Source organism: Gobius niger (assembly GCF_951799975.1).
Source record: "Gobius niger genome assembly, chromosome: 5".
Lineage (NCBI taxonomy): Eukaryota > Metazoa > Chordata > Actinopteri > Gobiiformes > Gobiidae > Gobius > Gobius niger.
In genome coordinates, this window is record NC_136856.1 from 38,758,417 (window position 1) to 38,782,567 (window position 24,151).

Below are 24,151 nucleotides of genomic sequence, written 5' to 3' on the forward strand. Positions count from 1 at the left end.
GACAAACACATTTATTTTTTTGCTGCGTCTTGGCAGGTGGTTACTATTTTAGTGCTTTTTTGGAGAAGCTCTCAGGTTTGGGTAAAGCCAAACTGGAGAAAATGTGCTTGGTTCAGTTTGGGTGGGGGTTAAGAGGTATCAAATAAGTATACTTTGAAGTTCTTTTATAGTAGTGTCTTTACATATTTGATAGAAGAGAGTCCAGTATTTCCAGTAGGGCTGTAGCCTGAGAACCCCCCCCTGCTGTGGGCGCTCCAATCATTCCATGGCCCAAATTTTCACATGGATTTGGGACCAATCACAGAACGAGGAGGGACGGCGAGACGGTGACGAGCTGTTCGATATACGGAAGCTTGACGTTTGTTTACGGATAAAAAAAACAACAATATATATTTATATATATTTACAGATCCAACATGACAGCAGCAGACGTGACGCCATATTTCGATCAACCTTTAGACCGTGTTAAATAGTTTGAAAGTTTACAGCGGGCACGTCATACGACATCTGATACTACGTGCAGACACGTATGATGAGACATTCAGCCCAATAAACAACTATGGACGACCGTAAACCACACCTCCTACCAATATATGGCAACGTCACTAAAGTCGACCTCAAACAATGAACAGAACTTCAAAATGTGTAAAGTTCAGGTTTAGTTAAACATTTACTAACTTAGTTCAATTTTAGTTTTGTTTTGGTCCTGATGTGTTTTTTTTTACACAATTTGCTGAAAAACAAGTTACTCACGATTTGTTGTTTAATTAGAACGGAACATGTGTTGAAATGGTTAGGTGAAATATCACAATAATATCCTAAGGTACTTCAATAGAGGCTGATGGAGTACTGTATTCAGGTGCACTCAATAGTCTGGAATTGGCAGTATCTTCTATAACAGTAATCTCTAAATGATCTTGTAGACGTTTATTGCCAGCTCTAACTGCAAAGTGACCTCCCTAACCCTTATTTAACCTCTTAACCCCCACCTGAACCGAGCACATTTTCTCCAATTCAGTTTTAATCACATCAAAAAGCCTCTAGACTGGAGGTTGAAAGCTAAGATCTACAAAACTGATCCAAGCTTTTTCCTTTTGTCACTTTAATGTGTTGAGTTTTTGTCCTTGTGTCGTTTTTTGTCGTTATTTTGCAGCTTTTTAGCTTCTTAGATTTGGGTAAAGTCGAACTGACGATACAGTGACCATTAACAACCTAAAAGTGACTACAAACAGGTAAAGCTGACCAAGAGTTGAAGAGGTCACATGGACTGGGACGTTCTGCTTTGAACACTTGTGTCCGTCCCGTCTCGCTCCTGCGGCGTCTGAACTAGAACTAAATCACGTGAAAAGAAGCGGAGAGTGGACAGAACAAACCAATCCCAGACATCACCGAGAAAAACGAGACAAAAGATGGATGTAACACAAAGGTGGAAGATCCTCCGTGTGTCGTCAGATTGTGGTTTCCTGCTTGGTTGGATCCACGTGGGACGACAAAAGCAGAACCCACACCCTGACGGAGACACGCAGATCTCCCGTAAACTGGAGTGTTTTGGGGGGAGCGGGGGGCTCTGGACTCAGCTGTGGCACGGGTCGCGTCCCGGGGCCCAGGCCTCCGGTTGAGACCCGCCGCTGTGCTTCTGTAACAGGCTCAGGCACGGACTATGGCACGCTCTGACATCATCGCGGGGCCGTCCAATCAGAGCAGAGAGCGCGCGGCCGAGGGGGAGTGGTTAAGCCGCGGAGACTCAGGGACTGGGAATGAACCGAAGACGTGAGGCGGGACGCTGCAGGTGAACATGAGGGAAGTCTAGTCTAGCCTCGCCCCGTGTGTGTTTGTCCCGTCTTTAGCCCAACTGTCTCCCACAAAGGAAATGACCATATTTGGATCACAGCCTTTCGTGCTACACGTGGATGCCAAACACGTCAGTATTTGTGAATGAATAAGCGTGGGGAAGACCGGGGAGCCGCACGGACATGTTGGAGTCACTTCTCCGGCTCAGACCGTCACCTGCAGCATCTCGCTTTAACTGTGACCTAATGTGGTCCCGCCGTTCAGGAATCGAACCCGGGACTACGGGGTTCACGACTCTGCCGCTCTCTGCTCTGACCGACGCCGCTGTAAACTTTAGCGACTGAACTCCAGCTGCAAACCGGACAACGTTTGAGATTAGGCGTTTGTGTCCCGCAGAAGGTTCAGCTGACCCCAGGGGGCGCTGCGCTCCACACGGCGGCCACTGTCAGACCTGAGAGGAGAGAGAGACACTTTACAAAGAGCGACTTCTGGGACTTTCTCAAGAACGATGATCAAGTGAGATTTTTGCAAACATCAGACATATGCAAAAAATGTGCTGCGAGCATCTACATTTACCATTTTTTACCCATTTCCCCCTAATATTTTGTCCATTTTTCCCCCATTTTTTCCAAGTTTTTCTCCTATTTTTTTCTAATTCAATCCCCAAATGACTCTTTTGTTCTCAATGTCTCCCCATTTTATTACATTTCCCCCCCCAATTTTTCTCAAAATTTTATTCAAAATGTTCCCGTTTTTTAAATACTTTTTTTCCCTATAGTTACCCCAGTTTTTTTTTACCCCCCCCCCCCCCCCCGGGACAAGGGGAGATCTCTCTCTCTCTCACCGGGTGGAAGAGCAGCGTGCAGTCGTCTCGGTGCTGTGGCGTTTTGGCAGCGACTCCGGCGGAGCTTCGTAAATATCCGTTGACGATTTTCTGGTCCATGCGGAGCTGACGGGGAACGCTCTCAAACGGCTTCGGATCCACGTCCAGCACGGCCACCGAGAAGGACAGCGTCCGCGAGGACACCAGAGGACACAGTCTGGACACACAGAGTGAACATCTTAAATGAAGAAACATCAATCTGCCAAAATCTGAATCAGATTTTGTGACAATTAGTTGTAAATGTGCTCAGAGGGATTATGGATCTGAAGCAGCACATGCTTCATTTTGATTTATAAAGTACATGTGGTTCGTCTCATGCTCCTTGTTCTTTAGAAATATTTTGTTTTTCTGTATCTTCGTGCCATTTTCTGGAAGTGTTCATAGTAAATATCATGATTTCCACAGGATTTTATGTTTTGTTTCACACAATTAATTAAAAATAAATCACACTGACTCACAGTACTCAAGCAACATTTAACTTATTATTACTAATTTATGTTTCAATCACGTGTTGTGTATTTGTCGTGAATAAACTACTTGGATATAAATGCTTAGCTGATCGATAGCTTCCTCTCTTGGACATAAAGACAATAATCGGACTCATATTTATGCAGAAATCTTCCACTGTCCTGAGTTTGTCTTTATCGCAGAAACACATTATTCCCTGAGTTTAGCAAACTTCTGAAAGACTAAAACAGGTGTTATACTGACCCCTGCTGGTCGTCGTCTTCCTCTGCTGTAGGCATTAGTGTGATCATGACGGAGCAGTCCTTCGCCGTCATCGCCGCTCTGTACTGATGAACCTATGAGCAAGACACCCACAGGAGTCAAACCCACATCTCAGACAACTCCACACTTCTGAAACGCTCTTGTCAGCAGCATCAGCAGCAGCAGCGACTCCTCTGCAGATTTAAAACATAATAAACTCTTCAGTCAGACCTTGGAGGCGGCGAACTCCACAGAGCTGTCGTCTTCTGAGGGACACTTCTGGATCTTCTCCAGGAAAGCCTCGTCGTATGGCCCGTCCACCTGCAGCCGGCTCCTGGACACAAAGGTGTTCTCTTTAAAAACTGGCCTGGAGCTGTGTTTCTTTCAGTGATCTCTGAATCTCCCCCGTGGCTGTTGTTAGCGATGCGACAGACGCTCAGAGGAAGGAAATGCTTTCCTCACCTCAAGGGGTGTGACAACATCTCCATTCTGTAATATATCGTCATGTTTTGCAGCACAATACCATACTTTTTTGATATTGTTGATGATATCATGCATATTAATGAGGCTGAAGAATTGAGTCAGGAGGACAGTAGAGGGCAGCACTAACACGTTAAACACAGGACCAACACAATCACACAAGTAGAGAGGGATGGTGATAATCGATTTAGAGTAAAAACCTCTCTTTGGGGGGGTCGGGGTAAAAACCTCTCTTTGGGGGGGGTCAGTGTCGGGGTATATACAGTGCCTCTCGAAAGTATTCATACACCTTGAACTTTTGCACATTTTGTCATATTTACAACCCTAAACATAAAGATTTTATTTAGATTTTTTAACTGAACGTTCACACACAAGTGACAGACAACTGTGAAGTGAAAGCAAAATGATACATGATTCTGTTGTTTTTCAAAAAATAGAAAAGTGAAAAGTGGCGCGTGCATAAGTATTCATACAGCATTTTCTGAGTGAATTAAATTGCCTTTATAACATTCATAATGACGACAGAATGTTCACACCTTGGCCTAACCATTAAATAGACGCCACCTGTGTGTAATCTACTCTCAGTATAATTACAGCTGTTCTTTTAGGCCCTCAGAGCTGTGGTCGGAGTGTGTTGGTCACTGAACAGCATAATGAAGGTCAAGGAGCACCAGAGAGGTCAGGGATAAAGCTGTGGAGAAGTTTGAAGCAGCCTTAAGTTATACAAAGATTTCCCAAGATTTAAACATCTCCCGGAGCAACTGTTCAATCCATCATTCAGAAATGGAAAGAGTAAAGCACCACTGCAAACTTACCAAGACGTGGTCGTCCACCTAAACTAACAAAGGAGGACACTGGTAAGAAATACAACCAAGTGCCCCAAGATAACTCTGGAGGAGCTGTGAAGTCCTGCCGCTGAGCTGGAGGAATCTGTACATGGGACAACTATAAGTCTTACTCTACACAAATCTGGCCTTCATGGACGAGTGGAAGAAGAAAGCCATTATTGAAAGGAGGCCATAAGAAATCCCGTTTGAAGTTTGCTAGAAGTCACATGGAGGACACAGCTCCATGTGGAAGAAGGAGCTTTGGTCAGATGAGACAAAAATTGAACCTTTTGGTTCTTTTTTTACGTTCTGTATGGAGCAAACCTAACACTGCTGCTCATGGTCCTGAGTGCACCATCCCCAGTGTCAAATATACGGGGGGGAGCATCATGCTGTGGGGCTGCTTTTCCTCAGCGGGGACTGGGGAGATTGTAAGAATAGTTGGGAACATGGATGGAGCCAAATACAGAGACATTTTGGAGGAAAACCTGCTGGAGTCAGCAAGAGAACTGAGGCTGGGGCGGAGATTCACCTTCAGCAGGACAATGATCCGAAACACAAAGATAAATCTTCAATGGAATGGTTCAATAAAAACATATTAATGTGTTAGAATGGCCCAATCAAAGTCCTGACCTAAATCCTATTGAAAATCTGTGGAAAGGTCTGAAAACTGCTGTTCACAAAAGCTTCTAATGTGACAGAGCTTGAGTTGTTTTGTAAAGACGAATGGGCTAAAATGTCAGTCTCTACATGTGCAAATCTTGTAGAGTCAAACCCCAAGACTTGCTGTTGTTATTGAAGCAAAAGGGGGTTCACAAAGTATTCATGCATGCTGTATGAATACTTATGCACGCCCCACTTTTCGGTTTTCAGAACAGAATCATGTATCATTTTGCTTTCACTTCACAGTTGTCTGTCACTTGTGTGTGAACGTTCAGTAAAAAAATTAAAATAAAATCTTTATGTTTAGGGTTGTAAACATGACAAAATGTGCAAAAGTTGTGGTAAATACCTCTCTTTGGGGGGGGGGGGTCAGTGTCGGGGGTATATACCTCTCTTTGGGGGGGGTCAGTGTCGGGGTAAATACCTCTCTTTGGGGAGTTGGGCTGCGTCCGAATGTCCACACTGCTTCAGTCGGGTGTTTTATATTTCTCATGAATAAACTACTTGAATACAAGCCTCAGTGTCTCGGTAAATACCTCTCTTTGGGGAACTGATGGAGGTGCTGCTCCACTCGTCTGTACAGTGGAAACAGGCCCTCGATGTCCAGAGAGTCGAGCAGCTGCGTGTGAAGAATCCGAGAGAGGACACAGTCTGAGGGAAGGCCCTGGGAACCTGCGGGACACAGCACGTCACCTCAAACACTCCTAGGTGTCTCTGTTCTGTCTTTTCAGGAATACTCACTGTGCCGGAGTCGTTCTCTGTTGAAAGCGCTGGCCTCGCAGAAGCTCCGCCCTTCTGTGTGTCTGTGGGAGGAGTCTACAGTGCTGGCTCCGCCCCCACTCAGCAGTGCTTTCACCAACACCTGAAAACAGGAAACACATTTGATCGAAAAGACCACAAAATGATGGTAAATTAACACTGCAGTGCTTTCGGTGATCTACTGTCCTCTGCACACAAGAACATAACAGTAAAACATTTTTCACGCGGTGGTCAATGCTACACACTTTTAGCAGTTTATGTCTGCCTTTACATCTTAGATTTAATGTCAGAGTAAGAAGCAGCCCTCTCAAATCTCTCTTCATGTTTATTCTCTGATTTTTTTGTCACTTTGAGCCAAAGATTTTTCTAGGAAGTATCTCCAACATGGCTGTATCTTTCCCACGCTTATTCATTCACAAATACCGACATGTTTGGTATCAACGTGTAGCACGAATGGCTGTTACAGAGAGTACGCTGTAATCCAAATATGGTCATTTCCTTTGTGGGAGACCGTTTGGAACAGTTTGGTAAATTTTGGAACAGTTGGGAAAATGTCAGATACAGATTCAGATGTTTTCCACCACATCATTGTTATCGGGAAAGTACCCTAAATATTAAGATATTCATTTTTGTCAATGTCGCTCTGTGTTGTGAACAAACTGGAATGGCTGCATCCACATCAGAAAACCAAAGGAGCTGTTTGCACGACGGGTAAAGACCTGTTTCCTTCACTAGGAGTGAAGTCTGTTTTAAACAAAGATGAAAGGCGGCGACAACATCAGCAAGACGTCTTTAATCCAGGACATAAAGAGGCCAAGCCCGCAGAGTCTGAGCTCCACAAGTCACAACAGCTCCCGACATCAAGCCACAATTACTTTAGGGTTTAGCCTCAACTACAAACTCCTTTCAGTTTATTGAAGCAACAGTTTCAAAACATCCACAACTTATCGTCAATGAAAGGTTTATCTGATTGACAAAAACTAAATAATGAACAGAGCCAGATTTAAATGTGTGGTTTCATTTTGTGACATTAGTTCCAAAGATTTGCTGATAGGGATTTTAGAACTAGTTAGAAGAGAAAACATCTGTTAAACTTTTTTAGACTCGGTCAAACTTGTACAGAGTTTGCCAAACTCACTCTGTCAAACTTGGAGTTACTTCCTGGATAAATCTCCTCATAAAATAAACATCGCAAAAAGTAAGTTTAGTTATTTTTAGTCTGACGTTAAAACCAAGATGTTAAGGAGGAAACAGTTATGTGTAGTTTGAATAAACAAAGGTCTGTCTCTGCACTTGGCCTGCAGTCTGTTCAGCTGACTTTCTCGTGGTGGAGTCTGGAGTGTGTGAATGAACAGGAGAAAAACAACGTGTGTTTTTGGAGACGTCTGATCGCTTTAGTGAGTCTGGGACTGTGTGGCGACATCTCAGACTACGCCCTGGTCCTTTAACCTGGATAAAGTCGCTGAGCGGATATGCAAATCTACAGTATCAAGTTTGTCTCCAATGTCCAGAATCAGGAATAAAACTGTGATAAGAAGAAAAATATTGGGCAAAACAGTGGAAAAAAAAACAAGAAAAGATGGGGAAATAGGAACAAAATAAGGAGAAAATTGGGGGCAAAAAACTTATTATTACTTTAGTATAATTTTGCTGATTATGGCTTACAGTCCATTTTTTAAATATTCTAATTTTATGAGATTTTTAATTTAGGGTTTTCACAAGCCTGTGATCCATAATAATCAAAATGATAACAAATAAAGGCTATACATATCTCACGTTGCATGTAATGAGTCTATCATATATTAGTTTCACAGTTTAAGTTTAATAACATAAGTAAATGCACTTTTTCATGATATCTAATTATATGACGAGCACCTGTATACTGGTGAAACTCGGAAAATTAGAATGTCGTGAAAAAGTTCATTTAATCCTGTATTTTCTGTGTTGCAGTGACACCGCCTCTCCACCAACGCTCTCTGGCACTATTTATCCCCTTCCTGCTGCATGCTTTATTGAGCCATGGTCTCCTAACGTTCACTTATGAGCAGTGGATAGACTTTTTACTCACGGCTCCACCAGATTAGATTAGAGATATAGATATATATTCAGAGTTGGTTTTACCTGTATAAAGTCACTGAGCAGGGCCTTGGGGCTGAGGTTCAGAGTTGGTTTTACCTGTATAAAGTCACTGAGCAGGGCCTTGGGGCTGAGGTTCAGAGTTGTTTTTACCTGTATAAAGTCACTTGGCCTTGGGGCTGAGGTTCAGAGTTGGTTTTACCTGTATAAAGTCACTGAGCAGGGCCTTGGGGCTGAGGTTCAGAGTTGTTTTTACCTGTATAAAGTCACTTGGCCTTGGGGCTGAGGTTCAGAGTTGGTTTTACCTGTATAAAGTCACTGAGCAGGGCCTTGGGGCTGAGGTTCAGAGTTGGTTTTACCTGTATAAAGTCACTGAGCAGGGCCTTGGGGCTGAGGTTCAGAGTTGGTTTTACCTGTATAAAGTCACTGAGCAGGGCCTTGGGCTGAGGTTCAGAGTTGGTTTTACCTGTATAAAGTCACTGAGCAGGGCCTTGGGCTGAGGTTCAGAGTTGGTTTTACCTGTATAAAGTCACTGAGCAGGGCCTTGGGCTGAGGTTCAGAGTTGGTTTTACCTGTATAAAGTCACTGAGCAGGGCCTTGGGGCTGAGGTTCAGAGTTGTTTTTATCTGTATAAAGTCACTGAGCAGGGCCTTGGGGCTGAGGTTCAGAGTTGGTTTTACCTGTATAAAGTCACTGAGCAGGGCCTTGGGCTGAGGTTCAGAGTTGGTTTTACCTGTATAAAGTCACTGAGCAGGGCCTTGGGCTGAGGTTCAGAGTTGGTTTTACCTGTATAAAGTCACTGAGCAGGGCCTTGGGGCTGAGGTTCAGAGTTGGTTTTACCTGTATAAAGCCACTGAGCAGGGCCTTGGGCTGAGGTTCAGAGTTGTTTTTATCTGTATAAAGCCACTGAGCAGGGCCTTGGGGCTGAGGTTCAGAGTTGGTTTTACCTGTATAAAGTCACTGAGCAGGGCCTTGGGGCTGAGGTTCAGAGTTGGTTTTACCTGTATAAAGTCACTGAGCAGGGCCTTGGGCTGAGGTTCAGAGTTGGTTTTACCTGTATAAAGTCACTGAGCAGGGCCTTGGGGCTGAGGTTCAGAGTTGGTTTTACCTGTATAAAGCCACTGAGCAGGGCCTTGGGGCTGAGGTTCAGAGTTGTTTTTATCTGTATAAAGTCACTGAGCAGGGCCTTGGGGCTGAGGTTCAGAGTTGGTTTTACCTGTATAAAGTCACTGAGCAGGGCCTTGGGCTGAGGTTCAGAGTTGGTTTTACCTGTATAAAGTCACTGAGCAGGGCCTTGGGCTGAGGTTCAGAGTTGGTTTTACCTGTATAAAGTCACTGAGCAGGGCCTTGGGGCTGAGGTTCAGAGTTGGTTTTACCTGTATAAAGTCACTGAGCAGGGCCTTGGGGCTGAGGTTCAGAGTTGTTTTTACCTGTATAAAGTCACTGAGCAGGGCCTTGGGGCTGATGTTCAGAGTTGGTTTAACCTGTATAAAGTCACTGAGCAGGGCCTTGGGCTGAGGTTCAGAGTTGGTTTTACCTGTATAAAGTCACTGAGCAGGGCCTTGGGCTGAGGTTCAGAGTTGGTTTTACCTGTATAAAGTCACTTGGCCTTGGGGCTGAGGTTCAGAGTTGGTTTTACCTGTATAAAGTCACTGAGCAGGGCCTTGGGGCTGAGGTTCAGAGTTGGTTTTACCTGTATAAAGTCACTGAGCAGGGCCTTGGGCTGAGGTTCAGAGTTGGTTTTACCTGTATAAAGTCGCTGAGCAGGGCCTTGGGGCTGAGGTTCAGAGTTGGTTTTACCTGTATAAAGTCACTGAGCAGGGCCTTGGGGCTGAGGTTCAGAGTTGGTTTTACCTGTATAAAGTCACTGAGCAGGGCCTTGGGGCTGAGGTTCAGAGTTGGTTTTACCTGTATAAAGTCACTGAGCAGGGCCTTGGGGCTGAGGTTGATGCGTTGGTGAGGTCCGCAGGTGAAGTAGGGTCGTAGTTGATGTAACAGTGAAGACACGGCGTCTGAAGAGTCGTCCGAGTCCTCGCGGTCCCGTTCTCTGCTGCTGTAGATCAACTGCCCGCCCTGAGAGTGCAGAGGAGAATACATAAAATCTGCAGACCAGGCTGAGGAGTCTGTTTTTGAATTATGTTATCAAGTGACCCGAAACAGTAGCTTTCCAGACTCTGACATGTCGATTTACAGGGCGCTCGAGTCACCTGAGGATCTCTGAGTTTGCTAAATTAACCTAAATCACCAAATCACAGGGCGCTCGAGTCACCTGAGGATCTCTGAGTTTGCTAAATTAACCTAAATCACCAAATCACAGACAGGACTGATTCATTTGGGCTCACGCTCTGAGCTTTCCCAGAGGAGTTGGAAACACAGAAGGAAAGGGTTGCCATGGTTCAATTTAGCACGCTTTTATTCAGTACGGCTCGGTTAAAGTACTCGGCTTCTCACGCATCGACTCTACCCAGAACACGCAAGGGTTTCCACTAATGAAGGACCGCAGTCGTTGTGGGCGGCACTCCCCCAACACGCATGCAGCAAAACACATTACAGAAGGAACTCCGCATAAACTCCACATTGTTGAGTTGATATGCACAACTGATATTTTTGGCCGATTTTCAAAAATGTCCATAAGAGTATGAAGCTCTTTAAATTGTAAAATGTGCCAGTGCTGAACTGTGACAGCAGGGGTTCTTTACTAGGGACACTGATACCCCAGTCGAAGCACACATCAGCAGATTACAAAACAAACAACTGTAAGTCTCCATCTCTTAGCGTTCTGATTGTACAGGCAAAGGTCTGCAATATAAAATATGTCAAATAGTTCAACAAACCGATTTTCACTGGAATGTTTCTCAGCTCCTGATGCTGAGGAAGTTGTAAGAGGCTGATCTTAAGGCTCTGACTGAGCTCTTTCCAAAGCAAAACGGGAAGTCTTTATTACTTTTGGGTCTAGAGATATCTGCCTATCATCGGCATGATATCTGCCAGTAGCCGATATGGTAAAATATATCGGACGACCTCTATTGTTGGGATATATCAGATCTCGTATGACTTGCCTTTTTTAGTGAGGCTCTCCTCTGGGCAATCAGAGCCCAGTCTGTTCACGTCCCACTAGCACCAGTTCAGCTTTGGCCCCGGGCTAAGCTCGATCCTAAACTTGCCCAGATTGGCCCTGGCCTGGGCAGTGGGGCCGTGCACCCAACAGGGCAGACCAGACATTGGGCTGGGCAGGGTCTGCCAGTGGAAACAGGGCTTTATTTTGGCTAATCTGGTGTTTGTGAAAAGCGAGGCGGAACTAAAGAGCATAAAAATACAGAAACATAATCTGCTTGAAATAAAACAGTCCTATAATAACAGCTAGTGGACGAACTAAAGAGGAAAGTGCTGACCTTGAATATTTTGAAATTGTTCTGCGGTTCCTCGATCAAGTGTCTGATGGCGAAGTGCATCCTCTGACGGCTCCTGAAACGAGGAGGAACCAGGGTCAGAGCAAGACTGAGAACAATAACAATGTGGACACTTCAAACACGTCGAGTTGCTTTGTCAGTGTTCAAAAATTCCGGAAGATCAGTGACCGGCCCCAGCTCAATGTTCAAAGTCCTTATCAAGACTAGAAAAAAAACGACAGACTTTCATTTTATAATAATCATTTACACTTGATTGACTTTTAAGGATCATACATGTGCTGTGTTTGTATTGTGTTTGTATTGTGTATTGTATGTGTTACGCACAAAGCGATAGAGACATGGAGAGGAGCAAAGTGGCTCAACAGCCAATAAATACTCAAAAAACAGACAATGCTAACCAAGAAGCTTCCGGCTACATATCGTTAGCCACATAGCATAATTACTATGTTTCACATTTCAGATTGTTACAATGGCAATAAGAGAAAAACAATGCGTTTCCTAAAAAAAACCGTCTTTTTCCAAACAAAACAAAAATGAGTAAGGCAATTATGCCATGTGGCTAACGATATGTTAACGTTAGCAACGTGTGCTGTTTTTTCACTTCTACACAACAATCTGCTGAAAAAACATTCATATGAACCCGATTTTGACCCGACTTTATTGGTGTGTGATGAATGTTTATAGTCTGCCAAAAAACAGATAAAAAGAGTGAGAAATTTTGGTTCTCATGAGAGGTTTTCTTCCCCCTTGTATGATGTTTTGCCGTCTGTATAATGGGTCAATGACGTATAAGGGGTCTAAAAACATAATTTCATTTTTTCAAAACTGATGGTCTGCATATTTTTGAGTCGATATTTATGTGTTTAAACAAGTTATGTTATTTAAAAAAAAAAACATTTAAATACTGAAAAGTTATTTATGTATTTGTAGTTTCTCTGTATAAAAAAAGTGTCAGGTGGCGCAACTGAGATTTTCCAAAAATTTGTACAAAGTAAAATCTTTGCCAAGTATATCTTGGACGGCCTTTCACCTCTGAACATTTCATCTGTAATTTGTAACTGACTGACGATGTGATCAGCAATAAAACCAGAGGATCACTGACGGAGTGTTCGGTGTCAGCCCAAAACACTTATCGGTTCATTATCGGATATTTTAAACCGGCATCTGATCTTTTTTTTCTAGTATTGACTCTGATAACTGATACCAGTATTGGATCAGTGCGTCCCTATAATTTTTAGATGGTAATTTATTCATTTTTTTGCAGTTGCACCACTTGACTGTCGGTTGCACTACCTGACTTTAGTAACTAATTTCAAATTTAGTTGGCTTTCATGTGGACTCTTACATTAGCTTTAGCATTTGCTAGCATGGGCATACAATGACTTTTAAAACAAATTTTTATAATAATTTTTTCCCCCCCGATATTTACATCGGTTGTACCATCTGACACCAAAAGTGTGACAGTTTACCTTTGAGGTCAGAAAAAAGGCATTTTTTCTCAATTCTTGAAATACATTTTCAAACCTTTTCACTCAGACATAAAGACACTAGTTCTTCTGGCTGATGTCATATCCTGTTTGCTGTTACTATTCTTTAGTTCAAAATAAAAGCCCTGTTCTTACAGTTGTGCCACCCTGATATTTTAAGATTACAACATTGTCTGACAAAAGTTTTTTAGTTTTTTCTCAAAAAAACTATTAACTGCCAATGACGTCTATAGACGTCAATTAGGTTTTTCAATGGGAACGGCTGCAGCAAAGCCTTGAGCATGTCTGGTGTTAAAATCTTAGTTGTAGTTCTTTTATTTAGTCACTAGGTGGCAGCATTGCTCTTTGGATGCGATCACAGTCATGGTTTTGCTTGATTATAAAAGCTAGTTTTCTCTTATTGCATTCATTTGAAAAAAAAAGTTTCTGTTTTCACGAGAATAGTTTCTGTTTTAACGAGAAAAGTTTCTGTTTTTAAGAGAAAAGCATCTGTTTTTATGAGAAAAGTTTCTGTTTATCGAGAAAAGTTTGTTTTTATGAGAAAAGCATCTGTTTTTATGAGAAAAGGTTCTGTTTTTACGAGAAAAGTTCTGTTTTTATGTGTAAAATTAATCATGTTTCTTTGAGACAAGTTCTGTTTTTATGAGCAAAAAAAAGTCAATTTTTTTCAAGAAAAGTCATTTTTGTTTTAACGACTAAAATAAATCCTGTTTTTCCAAGTAAAGTTTCTGTTTTTATGACCAAAATTACTAAGACCAGTAGGTGACATGAGTGAGGGTCATTATGTCGGGTGTGCGTCTGTGCGACGAAGTTAGATTAGACATTCAGATATCCAACATTACGTTGAGAAACACTGCTCACGGTTATAGTTGATCAAAAACTACCCTTTAAAACAAGAACAGCACAGGGTAATGCTCTAGCGTGAGCCGGTAGGGAGAGATGCTTGGCAGGCGGCTTGTTCTTAGTCCATGCTAGCAGTGCTGGGTGGTGCTGGCACTTTCCACTCTCTATTAAGGGGCCGTCAACAAATTACTATACTAAACTCGATGGAAAAACAATATGTATTTTTTTTTTGGCTTTATGGGTATATATCCCAGTGATCTCAAATCCCTTTACAATTAGTACTAGCTCTTTGCCAAATGGCCCATAAGGCCCCCCAATATTCTAAAGTGGGTCAAATGCCATAAAAACAAAGTTTTCATCGAGTTAAGCATTATCATTTGTTGACGGTCCCTTAATAGAGCGGTTGTATATGCGGAAAGCCATCACCGAGCACCGCCAGCAAGTAGTAATCACAAGCATCTCTCCCTACCGGCTCACACTAGACCATTACCCTGGCCTGTGCAGTGCTTGTTCGAAGACTAGGCTAGTTTTTGACCAACTAAAGTCGTGAGTAGTGTCGGATTCAGTCAACGTAATCATGTTGAACATCAGAATATCTGAATGTCCATCTAACTTCACCACATAGGTGCACAGCACACCCGACATAATGACCCTTCCTGTCTCATGTCACCTTTAGGGGTTTGAGGTGTGAAAACATTAAAGGATCTATATCATGCTATTTTAGCCATTCCAAAGTTAAGTATAGGCATTTATATGATATATTGTACCTCTACCATTATGGAGCACTAATTTTTGTGATAAATATAAGTGTTTTCTGGAGGTATTTTTCGAACCCGGAAGACACAACGCTTCGATTCAGTTAACTCCGCCCCCTCTCTCCGCACATACAACTTTACCGTAATATAAATAAACAGCAATAAGTGAAATTGCTTCACGATGGAGTTATGGGGAGTTGACATCTGCAACACAGCTTCATAAGTGGCTAACACACATGCTAATATGCTAACACACAAGCTAACACGCGTTTGGATTGACTCACCCTCTGCTCCATCGCTGTTTACATTATGGGACTCGCGTTGGTTATAAAAGTTAATCCACTTTGATTCTGGCGAAGGTTCACCAAACATCCATCAGTGACAGTCACAGAGAAACACCATTTTGGTGATAGTCGCTGAATCCCGGAGAAAAAAACAGCTAGACGAGTGGCCTCTTCTTGAAAAAGGTTGAATAAACTCCCGTCCTCGTAGCCAAACGCGCTTCTTTTTCTCCGTGACATGATCGTTAGGTAAGAATAAAGAACAGGCGTGTCCAGAGGAGGTTATAACAAGCTCCATCTTCACAGCTGCAGCGCAAACATGACTGATCTGTTCAGACGCTCAGGGGTGTGTTTGTTTTGGCCACAGCTGACCTGGAAGCACCTCGGGCACATCCTTTTTATTTTTTTAATTATTTTTTATATGTTTTTTTTTTCTCTTTGTTTCTCTCTTACGACAGAAATAATGAAAAAGCTATTTTACAAATTAAAATCACGCTGTAAGGCATTACATTACAGATGCCAAGCACTTCTGTTCCGCTGTGACACAATTGCCTGGCTCTGCCATACTCTTCCCTGTCCATTCCATGCAGGGAGTTAGTCTGGTCACGGAGCAATTGGAGCAGTTTGAATGGGCGGGCCTAACGCGCACAGATTGTCAGTGAAATAAACCAATTAGCGATTAGCGGACGTGACGACAGCTGTGTCCAATTAAACAAATATGAAGTGAATATTAACTCACGCGGAGAACGCGAGGCAAAATCCTTCACTACTTAATCCAATGATTAGTTTTGGCTGATGTTAACGTTAATTGAACTAAAAACATAGAGGTGCAGCGAGTGACGTAGCCTTCTCATTTCTCTGCGACGGTCGTGATTGGTTCGGCTCGGCCTTAGCCGCCAATCAACAACTTGTCTACCGTGCGTGGCCAGACCCACCTTCTTTCGTGCAGAAAGAAGGTGGGTGTGGTTTATCAGGCTAACGACACAACTTAACAGTCAGGTCAGTCGTTCACCAGGAGAGGGCGGCGCAACTGTTCAGGAGGATTACTGAGAGCTGCGTGAATGAAGCCACAAAACACTCTGGGGGCGTTTTTGATAAGGAAATACAACATGGCTAAAAGCTCCAAAAAGTCGATTTTGCATGATATAGGACCTTTAAAAAACATTTATTATTTTTTAAATGTGATGAAAATATGTTTAAACTCAATAAGTTTTGTAGAATAAAGTGATGAAAAGATCAAATATTTTTAAAAAGAAATATAACACTCGGACACAATAATATGCACGTCATGTCAATGACCTAATTGTTTGGGCTGACGTAATGGTCTAGCGACACGGCTGGTTTCACATCCTTCTTGCTCGGTAAAGCTTTTTGTGTTTGCATGTTCTTCCCCCGTCTGGGCTTATTCAAACTACCTTTTAGCAGGTTCTTAAATCGACCGTATGGAAGAGTGCACTGACCCGGAGAAGAGGTCCAGGGGGCAGTAGAGGCTGCGCTTCCTCCACATCCCGTTGGAAACCTGCACAGAACAAGAAACAAGTGTGTTAGGAACAACGGCCCTGTCCCAAAACTCGCACTTCCACCCTCGCGCCCCTCCTGTGCGCGTTCACGATGATGGGTGCGAGTGCGTAGGGTGTCCCAATCCTCCAGAGGGGTCTTTGGCTCCGCCCCCTTTGCGCCTCTGATCTACACTTCACCAAAGCCTGCATCCAAGCGGACTTTGGCGAAGCATATTGCCCATAATTCTTTGCGGTACAGACCAAAGAGACAGAAAAATGGCTGCATTCGCTGATGTTGTGCTGAAAAAATGTACTTTTAATGAAATATTTCAACTTTTCTCATGCTGTATATGTGTAAATACACTCAAGGTTTGCTATGTTACTTGGAAAGAAGCATACAATTGTCTGATGGAGTATTACGATGATTTGCGTACTGGTATTTACGGACATTATGCAACAATTTTATTACTTTTTATTGTGCCGTCATTCATATAAAATTCAATTTCAACTTTTAACTTCAACAAAACTTAGGATGTATAAAAACACTCCCACTACCCACTCCACATTTAAAAGTTATACAGCAAGCTCAAATAAATTACTGATGTCTAATATATATTTATTTTAACGTGTTGTAATGTTAATTCATTTACTACTACTTTTCTTTTTCACAGGACGAAATTAACTTCCCCTTTATTAAGTTTAGGTCTGAAAATGACGTCAGCCGCACTGTCCCAATTCTGCCATTGTTGCACACTTGTAACCTGCGCACTCGAACCCTTGCGTGCACTTCAAACAAGTGCACACTTTGTAGAGGAGTGTAGGGCGGAGTGTGGGGCTCAATCCGAAACCATCAAATTGTAGCCTCTAAGCACTAACACTAGCAACTAACTCCTTAACCTTTCATGGGGTCAACTGTTAGACCTCTATGCAGTTAGGGAACTAGACCTTCAGCAGCATTTGAACAATCCGTCCGTCCTTAAACAGGGGAAAGGGAAGTGACATCACCAACAGCTGCTTTTCTTCTTCTTTAAAGTTGTTGGTGGAGTGCAGGACAAACAAAAGTGCATGTCGCCCCCTAGTGTCCAACAACAACATAGTGTCCAAACAAAGACATTTAAGGAAAAAAATAAATCCAAATGATCCAAACATTTCCCTTTAGTGTTATTTTATTTCAACAGCTGTTTCATAAAGCTACATTATGCAAATGATCCATGTGGCTTAAATTTCTACTAAATGAAAACAAAAGCATTTAATCTGTTTCCTGAGTTTACTCTTTAACACTGACATGTGACTGAGCTGTGGGGACGACAACATGGATTTATCACTTTTATAAAGTTTGGCTTGTGCAGAATCTTACTTTTTAATTATTATTATTTTTATTATTAAATGTGCTCCTGTCAATCAACAGTGATTGCGCATGAATCACTCGAGGGTGGGGGCGAGGGGGGTGGGGTTTTTTGCGCAGTGGCTTGTGGGATGGCACATAGCTCCTAATCACTGGTTAGTTAGCATCAGAGGTCCCTATGCTAAAGTGGCCATGATAGTTAGCATCAGAGGTCCCTATGCTAAAGTGGCCATGATAGTTAGCATCAAGGCTCCTTTTCCTAACTACTTCCTGACTGTCTTACCAATTCGGAAGCAACTTGCCATGGCGGACGCTGACGCACATCCGGTTTGGCGTAAGAGCTCTTAGCAATCTGCCCGTTTCGGAACCAGCCTGGGTATTGGGACAGGGCCAACATGCATGTCAGAGCGCTTCTCTTTGGTCCTCATGGTGGGGAGCTGACATTGCTGTATTACCACCCCCTGGTGGCCAGGGGTGACTGCAAAAGATACTTGGTAAAACTGATTCCACCTCCCTAACGCAGCTTAAAGGCTGGCTCCAGAGAGTTTATTTTTCCTAAAGGTCATTGTGTCCCATGTGACAATGCTGGGCAGGGTCATATTTATAACCACACTGTTTTTTGTACTGTGGAATTAAAAGTCTTTGACTGACAGGTGGAGCACTGTAGAGGCTATAGACGTGAGGCTTCCCGCCTTTGTGCCCTTTTAAGGAACATGCTCTGTAGGTGGAGCAAGGTGCCCCATGTTGCCTTGACAAAAAAACAGGGACCATTACCATGAATGGGGCAGAAGGATGATAATTCATTTCTAAATATTAAATCTATGGTTAGGAACCAGAGAATGTGTAGAACTGACCTTGTAGTGCTGGTGCATGCAGAAGCGACATACTCGGGTCTTGATCTCCTTAGACACGTGTTTGGACGTAGGCAGGAAACCACACTTTGGCTGGAAACACAAATAAATACATCAGTTTGTCAAGTAGTCATATTTACATCAGGCTTTTAGGAGAAATAATTTTGTGGCACATCACGCTGTAATCCATATATGGATTGGACAGACAAAGTGACGAAACTTTAGGGTCATTTTCTCCAAATGAGGTTTTCATTCCACTCTTTAACAACAACTCCACTTTAGTCGCTCCTACAGACTCCACACTACAGGCTCAGACTCAACCACATTTGGAAGCTTTTCTACACACAAGGACTTTTTCCAGATCTAATTTCTTGATGTATTTATTGAGCTTTGACCCAAAACACAAAGATACTTTTTGAGAGTTTGGAAGAGTTTAAAAAGGTTTGGAAGAGTTTAAAAAGGTTTGGAAGAGTTTGGAAGCATTTGGAAGAGTTTGAAAGAGTTTGAGGAGTTCGGAAGAGTTCAGAAGAGTTTAAAAAGGTTTGGAAGAGTTTAAAAAGGTTTGGAAGAGTTTGGAAGCGTTTGAAAGAGTTTGAGGAGTTCGGAAGAGTTCAGAAGAGTTTAAAGATTTTGGGAGAGTTTAGAAGAGTATGGAAGAGTATGGAAGAGTAAGGAAGAGTAAGGAAGAGTAAGGAAGAGTAAGGAAGACTTTGGAAGAGTCTGAAACAGTTTGGAAGAGGAGGTTGGAAGGGAAAGAGTTTAGAAAGTTTTGGAAGGGTTTAAAAAGGTTTGGAAGAGGCTAGTTAGGTTTGGAAAGAGTTTGGAAGAGTTTGGATATAGCTTTAAAGAATTCAGAGGAGTTTAGAAGAGTTTAAAAAGGTTTGGAAGAGTTTAGGGGTTTGAAAGAGTTTGGAAAGAGTTTGGAAATAATTTGTTAGTTTGAAAAAGTTATTCAAATATTTTCACAAATAACTAGTTTATTCAACAACTGAACCAAATCCAAAATCCTTCTGAGCAAGTCTTTGGAAATAATATGTCACAAAATAAAACCACACATTTAAACCTGGCACTATCATTATGCCATTTCTTACACATAAAATGCGGTGTTTTTATACTTCCTTTCCTCATATTTATGTGCAGCAGAAGTTCCAAATGGATAGCTCCTACTTAAGTTTTTTCCCCGAGGTTAGTACCTTGATTTCGATGCAGAGTGGCGGTGGCATGAGCGTGGGCTGGTGGTAGATCGGGGTGGTGAGGTTGGGGAGGCACAGGGCGCAGCCGCTGTAGATGTCCATGACTTTGTTGCATCTCCAGGCTGAGGGCAGAGAGAGGTTTAATGACGCAGCACAGACAGACGCAGACAGGTGCAGATTAAACAGGTGAAAGGGGCGGTACCTGGCCTCTGCTGCTGCACTTTGATTGACAGCTGCCTCACAAACTCCAAAGGTAACTTCACCACCTCCTGCAGAGAGAGAACGTTTAGTAATATCCAATAAATGTCTCCTGATATTGCGTTAAGTGAATTAAATTTAAAAATCAAAAGCCTTTGCATTTGAACTGCGGCCGGGTTGTGCTATGTAGAACGACGGCTTAAATGCTTCTTTGGTTTTACAGCTCATGGAACTCTCAGCAAACGACAAAACAGACGGTAAACCAGTTCTACCGCGGCTTACAGGTTTGAAGGGGAAAAACGGGCCTTGTATTTTCTAAGAGAGCGACTGGCATGATAGGACAATGACCATTTGGGGCGGGGTTTTGTGAAAGGTCAAAGAGTTAATGGATATTATCGGTTTCTCCACAATGGAAATGAACCTTTTAAAAACAGTTCATTTGTTTCCAGGCATGTTGTGGTCACAGGCGTGTGTCAGGGTTCAGGCGTGTGTTAGGGTCAGGCGTGTTGTGGTCACAGTGGAAAGAGTCTAAACTCGGAGCCATGTGACTGTGAATCACTGAACATTTAAAGAATGTGTGCCGTAAAACACAGGCCTGTAGCACTAGTGTCACCACAAAACTAAAATGTCACTCGATTTAGATACGAAGGAAAAAGCTTACACAATCCCAGTTTCAAAAGTCCCACAGGAGTAGTGTCAAAGTTCTTTACAATCCTCATAATACTTATTTCTCTTATTGTGAAGAGGATGAAGCTTTTTAATAGTGCTAAACCAGAGTTAACTTTTCATTTTATTCATTTCACTCAACAAAAGTACAAGGAGGAGAAGAGAAGATCAATCTGGTCTTTGTTACTTTACATATTTACATCAGTCTTATTGGTCCTTTTTAACAATAGTTACAATTATCATCTAGCCTGGCTAATGCCGGCCTGTGTGTGCCCTCGAATCATTTCCAACAGCACAACAGTCTGGGGACCATGGCTGAAATCTTTGCATGGACCAAACACAGAATGAGGAGGGACTTCAAGATAATGACGCACTAGTCGACATACTTGTAGCTTGCAGTTTGTTTAGGGGTTAAAATAAAATTAAAATAAAGAAAAAAAAAAATATATATTTATTTTTATATTAACGGACCCAACATGACAGCAGATGCAACGCCATCTTTCGATCAAGCTTTAGACTGTGTAAAATAGTTTAGCTCGAAAGTTTACAGCGAGTACGTCTTATGTCATTGGATATGACTGGTTATGTCTATGTGCAGACACATATGATAGACACTTGTAGTGCCCAATAAAAAGCTATGCACAATTGTAAACCACACCTCTCCTATGAGAAAAATGAACTGGTGGTCCAAAGACTAAATATAACTTAGCCGATAGCCAGGCTGATTATCATCATGCGATTTTAGACAATTTTTCATTGTTTTATATTTTATGTACACTACAGTATTTACAAATATTCAAATACAAACCCATCAGATTCATGTTTATTCAAATCAAACATCTATTATTTATGTCCTAGTCTAATTTGCATCCTTCTTTAACACTGAAGCTTTCATGTGCTTCTTGTATGCCAGGAGAGCTCCTGACTCTTATTTATTTATGAAGCTTTTATTCAATAAACTAATTCCTGTCACTGTGTTGTTAGTTCCGTCGCTTTGGAATTGAACATGGGTTTCTGAAAGAGCCCCTCCTCGACCCGCCACCTTACGTGATGGAGGGATTTGATATATAATCTATAATCCTATAAAAACAAACATTTAATTTAATTTTATGAGCTACTTTAGGTGAAACAATCAGTTCCATGCTTTGATTAGATGCCTTTAGCTTCAGCATGATGTCGCTAGCATTAGCATGCTGTTGCAAGCTGCGGCACTTTGTCCAAGTATCAAAAAATACAATTGCGGCAGATAAAACTAACTCTGCAAGGGTCTGTGCTTCAAAATGACATGCAGCACATGTTCCATGTTCACTGAAGTTTTGTTGGTCAAACTTGTCTTTAACAAACTTGTAGCTAACCAATTTTCATTGTGGTGTTTCTCAGTTCCTCTGAGGCTTCGGAAGTTGTGGGAGGACTCGTTTTAAGTAAGTAAGTAAGTGCTTTATTGAAACTGCACTTGCGTACAACAAAATAGCATTCAGGTGTCCGTCCTGAGCTGCTGCCACTGAGCTTGAACTCACTTTTAGCAGCTAAATCAAACCTCTCACCCCGCTGTGGATGAACTCATCCCCGATCAGACTGCTCATGACGCTGGAGGTAAAGTCCACGATGTTCTGGATCTGTCTGTAGGCCTGCTCCGCCGTCTGAGGGTCACAGGTCAGAGAGAGAGAGAGTTGATCAAAATCTGGGATAGAACTGTCCACCTTCTCATGAGAGGGACTCTACACTTTACCTGAGGAGGGTTTTCTGAATCCGCCGCGGGATACTTGAGCAGACGCAGCACTCTGGGAATCTATGAGTGGAAAGACACAGAGTTACACCCAGGAAGAGATCTCGTCTGCGAGCGTCTCCCGAGGCCTCCGCAATAACCAAGGCCCCAGGAAGGCCAAATGAAGCCTTTTTAATGCCATCTTAAAAGTATAGTTCATTTCTTAAGGTTTGCAAACACTCAGCTGAATGTGTTTCGACCAGATTTTTTTCCCGAATGATATGACAATTCTTTTCACCCCCCTACTCCCTTTTTCGACCCTTTTCTACCAGACATGTGAAACCATGAAATTTAGGAGTTCACGAGGAGAGGAAGTATGCAAGATGATCTCATGACGCCTGTACCAGATACTTTCAACTCAAAAGCAAAAACAACAGTAAACCTTTGTTCTAAAATACCACACAAGCTGTAATAAACATGAACTATGATGCACTGTTCCCTCTCAGTGAAATCTGACCTAAGAATAGCGGATAATGATAGATCTGATTAACAGTCCTCACGGCGTTGGAGGAGTTGAACGGTCAGTCCACGATGATGCCCATCTTTATGCATTTCTCCGTCCCTCTGCAGGGGCCTGTGAGAGTGGCTTTGGGCAGTGGCAGTGACAGGTGAGGTAACATGCATTCTGTATGTGACTACAAAGAACTGAAGTTCACCAGTAAGACGCTGAAGTGTTCGTTTCATACTCAGTATACAATTGTATAAATGTGGGCTATTTGGAATTAATATTTCAAATGATTATTAAGGACTATAAAGTAAGAAATACTTTAAAGCAGTACTAAGTAACTCTTCCCCCTAGAGGCCATAAGCGCAACTGCAGGTGTAGTAGCAAGTTACGATTTTTTTATTTATTAATTGTCCTGTAGAGTAAATACTACGCTGACAGGAAAGGCGAAGGGAGAAAGGGATATTGTACATCCAATTATACAATAGAAATATTGTTTTTCACTCAAACTTGGCTGTAAATACTGTTTAAAGTGACGTTAGCCCGCAGTTAGCTTTGCCCGTTAGCATGTTAGCTTCTTCTTCGTGATTACATTAGTGTGTATTGCTTTCTCCGGACCGGTGGCAGTCAAGTTGCAAACATGGTTTTCTGCCCAGAGACACCAGGGGGAGATGAAAGACCCTCCAATCATCCCATAAACACTTGTATTACCCCCACAGGGACTACGGAAAGGATTTATTAAGGTAAATAAGTTACTTAGTACTGCTTTAATAAGTCAGTTGTCAATATTACATGAGCAATAACGTCTCAGTTTAGGCTATACTTTAGCTGTATACTACAAAAGTTATAAAGCCGTAAATGGGGTGGAGGGGGAATCAAAATAAAATCAAAACCGCAATATTGATTTTTGCCAAAATCATTTAGCCCTATCAGACACTGGCGCTGTGGCTGAAAAGTGGATGCGCCTCGGCCACACGCTCTCCTCTTCATTCAAAACACTGCCCAAAAACGAGTCTTTCTCCGCAAAGCAGTGTGCACGGCGGAGTGTGCACGGTGGTGTGTGAACGCAGCGGTGTGCAGGCGATCCTTCTACAGAGCGTAGTCATGATTTGATGATAGTAGAATCGGGTTTGCAAAGTTTTCATTTTGGTTTCTGTCTCACTGTATTTACTGTTAGTGAATTCCAAGAAAATAGGATTATTCCTATAGGAATATTGTTTATTATT

General features: G+C 42.4%; 1 protein-coding gene across 1 annotated transcript in view; it reads right to left on the reverse strand.

Moving 5' to 3' along the window:
* Positions 1 to 2,002: 2,002 nt before the first annotated feature.
* ippk (inositol 1,3,4,5,6-pentakisphosphate 2-kinase) overlaps positions 2,003 to 24,151 on the reverse strand; it is a 33,612-nt gene continuing 11,463 nt past the window's right edge. Inside the window, exons 2-15 of the mRNA XM_079556018.1 lie at positions 22,445 to 22,504; positions 22,260 to 22,355; positions 20,054 to 20,120; positions 19,852 to 19,973; positions 18,662 to 18,751; positions 16,424 to 16,482; positions 11,580 to 11,652; positions 10,096 to 10,260; positions 6,094 to 6,214; positions 5,889 to 6,024; positions 3,614 to 3,716; positions 3,386 to 3,477; positions 2,636 to 2,831; positions 2,003 to 2,242 (exon numbers count right to left, since the gene is read on the reverse strand). Of these exons, the coding sequence (XP_079412144.1) occupies positions 2,237 to 2,242; positions 2,636 to 2,831; positions 3,386 to 3,477; positions 3,614 to 3,716; positions 5,889 to 6,024; positions 6,094 to 6,214; positions 10,096 to 10,260; positions 11,580 to 11,652; positions 16,424 to 16,482; positions 18,662 to 18,751; positions 19,852 to 19,973; positions 20,054 to 20,120; positions 22,260 to 22,355; positions 22,445 to 22,504 (1,386 nt within the window). The 3' untranslated portion in view covers positions 2,003 to 2,236. The remainder of the gene's footprint in view (positions 2,243 to 2,635; positions 2,832 to 3,385; positions 3,478 to 3,613; positions 3,717 to 5,888; positions 6,025 to 6,093; positions 6,215 to 10,095; positions 10,261 to 11,579; positions 11,653 to 16,423; positions 16,483 to 18,661; positions 18,752 to 19,851; positions 19,974 to 20,053; positions 20,121 to 22,259; positions 22,356 to 22,444; positions 22,505 to 24,151) is intronic.